General features: G+C 46.0%; 1 protein-coding gene across 5 annotated transcripts in view; it reads right to left on the reverse strand.

Moving 5' to 3' along the window:
• LOC115540526 (zinc finger protein Aiolos) overlaps positions 1-8,741 on the reverse strand; it is a 13,559-nt gene extending 4,818 nt beyond the window's left edge. Inside the window, exons 1-7 of one of the 5 annotated variants that reach the window (XM_030351924.1) lie at positions 8,645-8,741; positions 8,430-8,527; positions 7,571-7,635; positions 7,264-7,392; positions 4,650-5,153; positions 2,937-3,113; positions 1,576-1,692 (exon numbers count right to left, since the gene is read on the reverse strand). In XM_030351924.1, the coding sequence (XP_030207784.1) occupies positions 1,576-1,692; positions 2,937-3,113; positions 4,650-5,153; positions 7,264-7,392; positions 7,571-7,622 (979 nt within the window). In that variant the 5' untranslated portion in view covers positions 7,623-7,635; positions 8,430-8,527; positions 8,645-8,741. Of the gene's footprint in view, positions 1-1,575; positions 1,693-2,936; positions 3,114-4,649; positions 5,154-7,263; positions 7,393-7,570; positions 7,636-8,423 lie in introns of all 5 variants that reach the window. The other 4 variants (XM_030351923.1, XM_030351920.1, XM_030351922.1 and 1 more) reach the window with 4 other exon arrangements.
• Positions 8,742-10,000: the final 1,259 nt, after the last annotated feature.

A 10,000-nucleotide genomic window follows, 5' to 3' on the forward strand; every position in this document is an offset into this window, starting at 1 on the left:
TTTGTGCGTGTTTGAATGTGCGCAGCTGGCCACATTTAGAGACAGTTGATTCATACTGCTCCCGCCGCATCGTAGGAAGGTCGCACCGTCTGAGCTCTGACACTCTTCGTCAGATGGTAAATGGACTGGAATTTACGTAGTGCTTTTCTAACCAGTGGCCACTCAAAGAGCTTTAAAATACTGCCTAACATTCAACCCTTCATGCACGCATTCACCCACCGACGGCGGTGTCAGCCAAGCAAGGCGACAGCCAGCTCGTCGGGAGCAGTCAGGGTGAGGCTTCTCGCTCAGGGACACCTCGACACTGGGCTAGGGGGAGTCCCACAAGTCAACCGGCTCCACCTCCTGAGCCACACTCCGCCATGTTGTTGTTTTTTTTAAAATAAAAAGAAACCTTCAACTCTTATTGTGTGTTTGTGTTTCGACACACTCTTTCGATGATGCATGATCTTCCTCAGAGGTTCATCCCCAGAAAGCTCCCAATGTTTCCTGGTGATTCTGCGGAGTAAACTTCAGTGGAGCCCTTGGGACTAAGGAATAAGGACGAAGGACTTAATTGAACTCAGGTGCTATTTATCATTTGTTTGTTGTTTTTTACCTTCCAAATTTCCGGATTTCCCTATGGTCTCCGCGGTAAACGTCACAAGTGTGGGTTATTACCTTAGGTCAGGGATGGGCAACTTTCATGATAAAGAGGGCCAAATTTTTCATCATAACCATCGGAGGGCCACATGACTGCACACTTCAACTAAACGTGAGCTGAGAGAAGCTACACAATTTTGAATTTGGTAGATATGATTTCCTGTATTCTGGTGCATTTTGGGGATGGCCACTACCTAAAAAATCATCCAGAATCATAACCTATGTACGGTATGTTAATTGAACCAACATACATTCATTTCATGTTTTCCATGCTCAAACAGCCACATGAATGGTCAGTATTTTTATCAGTGCAAAGGGCTCACATAGATCATCATTCAATGAAGTCAGAAAACTGAAAAACAGTGGCCCAACATTAAGTGCAACAACTCAATGAACTCAAACCCAACAAGCAGTTGTAGTAGTTGTAGTGGCGACTTAAGTGGATATCTTTAATGACTGATATCGCTTCTAAGCAAACTAGACGCATGGGTTTGCCTTCGAATTCTATGAATACTTCTCATCTTTCTTGACCGAGTTTTCTGTAACTCGATCAATTATTATTATTATTTTATTTATTTATTTTTTGTTTATTATGTGCAGGCCTGACTGAGTGAGGTTGCGGGCCGCACTGAGTGAGGATGCGGGCCGCCAGTTGCCCATCCCTGGCTTAGGTTAAGTCTGCACTGATGCAGACTCACAGAAAGGGTTCGGTAAGTGTGGACTCAAACCCTCCGGCCCTTTGGAATTCGACATTGGGACAGCCCTAAGGCCTTACTCATTTCGCGAGAACGTGCAGCAAAGTCCGTGAGTCCGTGAGTCCGGACTTTGGCATCGGCCCCATGAATCCCTCTGTCAGCCCTGTGTCACAGCATGTGCGTGCGGGAGAGAGAGGGAGGCCGGGGACGAAGCCAGGGCAGCGGGTCGGTGGCTCACCTGTCTCCACGGAGCCCCGGTTCTGGGCGTACACGTGGCAGCGCTCCCTGTGCTCCTCCAGAGAGCTGCGCTGTTTGTAGCTTCGGCCGCAGTGGTTGCACTTGTAGGGCTTCTCCACTGCCAGAGGTGGAGAAGGGTTTCGGTTAGGGGTGGAGAAGGGTTTCAGTTAGAGGAGGAGAAGTCATAGGCGGGCGGCGTCTGAAGTGCATCGGAAAGGAGGAGGCAGCCAGATATTGGTTTCGCATCTGCAGAGTTACTTGATAAACTTCTGGGAAGGAGAGCACGGTACACAGCACAGCGCAGCAGCAGGGAGGTTTGTGTTCTTGCAGAGGCAGTTCTGGGCTGAAACTCACGCTGAGGTCAGTGAATGAACCACCCTATCTTTGCTGTGGTTTTGGAAATAGTGATTGAATAAGATGCTACGCCCCAAGATAATGTGCTGGTTGTGGAACAGGTGTGTGTGCCGCAGTACCAGAAAGCTCCCAACACACACACACGCACACGCACGCGCGCGCACGCACACACACACACACACACACACACACACACACACACACACACACACACACACACACACACACACACACACACACACACACACACACACACACACACACACAAACAAACACAGTAACAGAAAGCACCTTAGACACACACACACACACACTCGCACTCGTACACGCACATGCACACACGCACGCACACACACACACACACACACACACACACACACACACACACACACACACACACACACACACACACACACACACACACAAACACAGTAACAGAAAGCACCTTAGACACACACACACACACACACACACACACACACACACACACACACACACACACACACACACACACACACACACACACACACACACACACACACAGTACCAGAAAGCAACCAACATACACACAAACACACACACACACACACACACACACACACACACACACACACACACACACACACACACACACACACACACACACACACACACACACACACACACACACACACACACACACACAATACAGAAAGGCACCACACACACACACACACACACACACACACACACACACACACACACACACACACACACACACACACACACACACACACACACACACACACACACACACACACACACACACACACACACATACACACACATTGAAAGCTACTGACAAACCGCCCTCATCCAATCACACGACCCGTGCCGGACTTGCCAAGATTCACTGGAGCAGCGAACAAAGGGACCAGACAACAAACCAACCGACAAACAGGTGCACGAAGCGAGCGTATGCCTGCGTGGCCATGAGGAAGGGCGCAGCTGCGGGGGTTCGGCGCCTACCAGAGTGGGTGCGCAGGTGCCCGCTCAGGGCGTCGCGGCGGCGGCAGGCATAGTTGCACATGTGGCACTTGAAGGGCTTCTCGCCCGAGTGTAGCTTGATGTGGCGCAGGAGGTTCCCTTTCTGGGTGAAGGAGGCGCCGCACTGGACGCAATGGAAAGGCCTCTCACCTGCGGGGCCCGGGGACGACAACAGAGAGGGAGGGGGAATCTGTTTTTGTTGTCTGCGAGTGTGTTTCCATCGATGTGTGGCGGAAATCTGGGCTGTGTTTGAAGTGGTGAGGGAGGGAGCCCAATGGAACAACCCTCTCTGGAACAAGACTTCACAGCACAACTGTGATCAAACATCGTGCTGTCACTCATCCCCTCACCTAATTACTGCAATGTAAATAATGTGCACTTTCATTCTCTGTACTTGTGAAATTATTTTTTCATTCTGTAGTGAAGGAGCTTTTAGCCTGAACTGTTGTGTGTACATCATGTACATCTTTGCCCCTATGGCATGGCATTGTAATCACTGTCAGATTTTTTTTATGCATATATGCATGCTGGACATACTTTAACTTTCTTCTTTGATTATTGTATTTTTTTATATTCCATGGGCTGCTGTAACTTGACTTCAAACCTCAAAAAACTGCGAATTTGACGTACTGATTGTGAGTTGTTGACTCAATGGTGGTCATAGTTACCGACCGACGACACACACACCGCTTTACAGCTTAAGTACAGAGATGCGACGCACCTAAGACAATGTGATTGGCGTGTGGTGTGGTGTTACTCAATACCTGGTGCCATTGCACTGCGTTCACGTCTATTACAATAGAGGATATTGCATCATCGCTCTCAGGCAGCCTCAAAACAAGAGCCGCAAAAACCAGCGTGCCGCTGAATGTGCGTCACAGATGATGCAGGCCCTCACATCGACGCCGTGTGCTCAACCTGCGGCCCCGGGGGGGAACACCCAGGTTCGATCGGCCCAGTTGATTGACAGCTGTGTGACGCCAACGGCCAACACAAAGTAAAACCATCGCCAAAATGAAAAACTTTTACTTTCATTTACTTCAATAAATAAAGCAAAAGGGATTTTGCATTTTTAGGTTTAGAGTATTGCTAGAGTGGGACACCTGCTTGCTACACTGTAAAACTGTTCACTGTTAAATTACAGTTAAGTACTGGCAGCAGTTTCGCCAGTAAGGTACTGTTTATTTACAGTAATATAGTAATATATTTTTATATATATACTTTAGGTCGGGTTGGAGTCCCGACGCGGATACCAGAGAGACTGTTGATCTGATCTTAAATACAATGCACTTTCTATTTTACTCATTTCTTTGCATATGTTTTCTTTTACTTATCTATTATTTTATTCTATTGTATGACAATGTTTACATGTGAAACACTTTGAGTCTGCCTTGTGTATGAAAAGCGCCATATAAATAAAGTTGCCTTGCCTTGTCTTGCCTAATATATATATAATATGAATGCAGCAGCTTTCATGGAGACTCCCACAATTGAGACCCAGACAATGCACTTTTTTTCCCACAGCATTGTACTGTAAAACCTAAATACAATAGATGACTGTTAGAATGTCCCTGTCCGTGTACCTCAATGTCTTACAGTGCATAAAAGGACGCAAAAACAAACACCCACAGAATCCGATCAAAGGTGGCGTGTGCTGAGCGACACAGAGGTGTGCGCGCCACGTCCTCTCCTTACCGGTGTGGCTCCGCTTGTGAACGAGCAGCACGTTGATGCTGATGCAGGACAGGCCGCAGATGTCACAGTTGAGCTTGCTGCTGCTCCCTGATTGGCCGCCGCCGCCGCCGCCGCCGCCGCAGGGGGAGGAGCCCAGGGCCGGAGCGTCGTCGGCGTCCCCGGGCTCGGCCCCCTCGGCGAAGAGGGACTTGCAGCCGTAGCTCCGGCTGAAGTCCACCAGGGAGAGGTCCTGGGGCTCGCTCGGGCTCTCCCCCTCGTCCACCGCCTCCATCCCCCGCTCGTCCTCCTCGTCGTTGCCCTCCTCCTCCTCCTCCTCTTCGTCGTCGTAGCCCTCCTCCAGCCCCTCCTCGCTGGCCGCCTCCTCCTCCTCCTCCTCCTCCTCTCCGCCCCCCCCCTGGCCTGCCTCTCCGCGGGGGTCCGTGGACTCCTTCTCCTGGTCCGCTCCGCGGCAGCGCTGGTCCGTCTCCATCTCCTCCGGCTCACTCTTCACCGCCGCCTTCAGCGCTGGAGGGAGGGACGGGGGGAGGGGGAAGGGGGGAGTAAAGGGAAAGTACATTTACACACAGCTTACACTGATCAGGGCTGTACGGTGGACAACTAAAAAAGACAAATAAAACAAAAAAACACATTGGACCAATAGTCATAAACGTATAAAGCATAAATAAAGCGATGGATCTTCAATATCGGGGAACACAACACAGAGATGCAGGAAACGAGCAGGAGTGCAGGGTTAGGGGACCAGGAAGGCCAGGGAGTGACGGAGGGATTTAAGCCTGGGTTTGAAGGCTGAAAGGGACGGGGTGGATCTGATATATCCAGGGGGAGATGGCTCCGCAGACCTGGAGCAGCAACTGCAAAGGTTCAGTCACTCCTCTGTTTGAGCCGTGAGGAAGAGGATCGAACACGGGGATGACAAGGGAAATCATATTTTAAGTCTGTTGAAAACGAGAAAGAGCAGATGAGAATAACCAGCCCAGATGGAGAAAAGAGAGGGGTGGTTCCTCTTTTTGACCGAAAAAAAGAGGTCTATAGGTTTAAAATGGTGCGTGCGTGGATACATGCGTGTGAAACTAGGGTTTGTTCCCGCTTCTAAACATATTTTTAGGGTCGGATGCGAGAGATTGTGTGGCTCCAAAGCGTTAATGGTTTAATTTAGGCCAAGGCACAGACGCGCAGAGAGATATGAGCGCATGAGCCAGAGATAAAGGAAAGGCATCACCTCTCACCACAGAGAAACAGGAAGAGCCAGAGCAGGAGAACAGCGCGAGTCAGTATGCATCTCACGCGATCAGGCTCCGTTAAACAACGCTCAAGTGGCTCGCCCCAGCCACAGTTTGGGCATTTCGAAGGGTGTCCAACGTTTTCTGGGGTGAATAATCTGGTAAAATTCAGCGTTTCTTTGTTGGATTGTCCCCGGCTTATAAATAGATCTCTGACACGCACACGCCCCGACGAAACCAACAAACTCCCCCCTGCCTGCACTGTTAGTGTGTACGTGTTTGTGTTCCTTCGCACAACAGCTATTGACAGCCCCCCCCCCCCCCCCCCCCAATGTGTTAACCGATGCTCTGAGATAGGCTTCACCCAGTGCCGTGGCGGTCACACTGCGGTTGGCTGAGCCGTGGCGCGCCACAGCGCTCAGTGGAAATGGCTCAGAGGTGCGATGGAAACTACGCTCACACCCTCATAGCTGGCTGTAGAGAGTAACGAGGGGCCATGGCACATTAAGAGCACAACGGAAGGATCGAGGCTGATCTATAATAAACACATCAGCAGTTCCTATGGTGGCTTCAATAATTGCTCGGAAATTGCCGAGCCGCAGTTAAAGTGGTATCTTGTCCTAGATGGCTTTGTTGTGTACGAGGAAGGAGTTAACCTAGCAATTGTTAGCGCTTGGCACTTGGTTCTATGAACATCCTTACTGTACCGAAAGCGATATATTGTGGTTTATATAACAGTTAGTTACGACCAAGTAATTTGATTAGACAAGAGGCATTTCATGAGTGCTGATATAGATTATAACAGCACTGGGACCTTTAACTATATTCCTCCGCTTTACAGGTGTTCTCATAACCGTTTATGTTATTAGCTAGCTAGTGTGTGTATGTGTTGCTTGGCAACTGTTCAGTCCCAGTCCAGTTGCGGATCTATTTGTGTTGGCGGAGCCAAATAAATCATTAAATAAACAAACAAATCATAATCTGTTGTTGCTTATAACTGTTGCGTGTAGAACTACTAGAACTAATACTGTTGTACTGAATATCAGTACGGATGTGATTATCTTTGGCACTCGGCCTCCGGACTCGTACCTACGACCGGATCACAGCTGTGCTGATATTCAGTACAACAGCACGACCTCAAGTGTGCTTGTATACAACAGCTCTACAAGCAACAGTAATAAGCCTCAACAGATTATGATTTGTATGTTTATTCAATGATTTATTTGGCTCCTCCAAAACAAATAGATCCGGAACCGAACTGGGACTGAAGTGTAGTCAAGTGTAGGTGAATATGGGCTCTATGTGTGACGTGTTCATAAGTCTGAACCTCACATCAGAGAACGGCCTTGTCTGAAGCAGAGGTCACCAAAACGCGTCATCATAACATCACAAACCTTCAGAACAATCCATTTCGTTGCACCCCGACAGATCGCTCGGCTGTACGTCATCGGAGGTCCTGACGGCCGGTGAAGTCCTGACGGCTGGTGAAGTCCTGTCCGTCAGTCCGTTGATGTCCGTGTTGTCTGGAAAGCAGCAACTTTGACATCATCTCGAGCACATCACATCGCAGCTCGTGGCGGTTATTGGAAGTTATCCGCATGATTACTCATTCATGCAGCATGGTTTACATATTCAGTTGTAAAAGGGAAGTATTGTGAGGGACAGTAGGTTGTAGTTGAACTTTTGATGCAAGATACTCACTGCTGGAGTCTTCCCCCAGAGTTTTACCCTCAAGATGGCTCTCAGAGTCCATGACGACGAAATGTCTGGAGAGACGAAGCAGACAGAGGCATGGTGAGCCGGTGGATTTTAATACTTTATGTTAAGAAATATAAAAAAATAATAAAGAAAAACATTCAATATTAAACCGTATTTTCTTCAATGTGTCAGAATCACAAGGGTATAAGAGGAACAGTACAACATCATTTATTTTTGAATAAAGTGAAAAGTCATGTTCTTCAAACAAAACAACTGTATTGATTTGTAAACTAATTCATCAGTTTAATGCTCGCTGAAGAGCAATTTATTACTTGACGCTGTAAGATAACTATCCATTGAGGGGCCTTCATTTCCTGCTCTGTGCACGCATCTATAAATGCTGATAAACTCCCAAGTTTATCCGATAACACAATGATTTGTAGATTAAATTCGCAAAGCTGATAATGAAATAAAATATGAGGTTTAGTACATCTGAAACTGTCAAACGTTAAATTAATCTACACTAACATATATTATTCCAAAAAGTACACATCCATACAGCTTTGGATGTGTTCTGGATAAAATTGTATCCTTATGTGTGCTGCAAATCCTAGGTCAATTAATAAAGCGATAATAATACAAATAATAATGACAAAACAAATTATTATTGTCATTATAATAATCATATTTTAATAATAAATCAAATTATACAAAAAATTATGATAATAAGAATACAAATAATAAGGACTCAAACTTAAGTGATCTGGATACAAAGCCCTTTAAGGAAGCACAGAAAGGGTGAACTATGTTATGTTGAACATTATATCATGTAACATTTTAAAAAGCAGAATCCTACCTTTACCTCAACACCTGGGACAGAGCAGCTCTTGCAGGCAGTGCTTCAAAATTGTCCTGTTTCCCGCTGCGAGATTCCACTCTCCGCCAGCGACCTCGTGGTATCTGGAATATGCAGAGAGCAAAACTCATTATGCAAAATATTTGGAGTGAACTCTTAAAGGAGCAGGTGCTCCTTTCTCTTGAGGTGGGAAGAAAAAAGAACCGTCGAATTTAAAATACCGGTGTGACGCGATTACTCAAGCAGGCATGTTGTATTAGATGTGGTGTGACTTTGTGAATACCCTTCCAATTTATAATCGGACCGTGTTAATAAAAGGAGAAAAAAACAAATGTCTAAAAAACGTTTTTTTATTGTTTCCTGTACAACTACTCCACCTTGTGGCAAACCATGGCAACTGCGTTGTGTTTGATTGACATAAACAGCGTCTCCTTGCGAAATAATTAGGGCATACATTGTCGGAGGCACAACCAATGTCGGTTCATAGTGCAACCATGGCATTTACTACAAAAATATTTACTTCTAATAACTTTCCCTGCTTCTCTGTCTCTCTGTATATCTCGCTCCCCCTTGTGTGTGTGTGTGTGTGTGTGTGTGTGTGTGTGTGTGTGTGTGTGTGTGTGTGTGTGTGTGTGTGTGTGTGTGTGTATGTGTGTCCCTTTCTCTTGCTCTCTCTCCTCTGTCTCCACACACACACACACACACACACACACACACACACACACACACACACACACACACACACACACACACACACACACACACACACACACACACACACACACACGCACACAGAGCCGGATTAAATAAATGGACTACACTAGGCAGACTGTATTTTTTGGGCCCCCCTCCATTGATTACCTAACCTAACCCTAACACTTACCAAAGTTACGAATAAAAGTTAATTCACATTTTACATAGCGTAGTCTTTGGTTACAAGTTGGTTATTTGTACGCCAAAATAAGTCATGTGTTTATATTAAACAGTCTATCAGACTATTTTTTGATTTTTATTATTTATACGTTATTACACGGCTCTATTAAATGCTATTAAATTATCCTTATCTTATCCATTGCCAGTGTCATTGTAAAGGCAGTAGTCCCAGTAAATCACCAATAGGTGTCACTGTGTCAGCATTGCTATGTAAACAGAGCAAAAAAGATAAATGTAGTAAGCTATTGCATTTTGCAGAAAATCTTAATTAAATGTGTTGATTAAATTGAATAGTTAAATAAGTAGTCAAATATACAAAGACTAATAAAATATGCAGTCAGAGAAAGTGTGCTGTAGTGGTAAAGATGTTTATTTTCATGGACAAGCATCACCTATCTTCAATTTTCCAACACTCTCATTTAGCATGCTCCACTCAGGGATAATCTTCAGCCTTCCAGCACCACAGGCCTCCATTGCAGTAGAAACACATCTTGACAGCATCATCACGATCTTGTGGAGAAATAATAAAATGTATATATAAGCTGAAAGACAGCTGTTTGAGATTTGAATATACCGGTACTTGGTTTGTTCCTCATATTTCATTTCATTATAGTAGAAAGTATAGCCCTATATTATACATTAAA

The sequence above is a fragment of the Gadus morhua genome, chromosome 3 (genome assembly GCF_902167405.1).
Source record: "Gadus morhua chromosome 3, gadMor3.0, whole genome shotgun sequence".
Taxonomy (NCBI): domain Eukaryota; kingdom Metazoa; phylum Chordata; class Actinopteri; order Gadiformes; family Gadidae; genus Gadus; species Gadus morhua.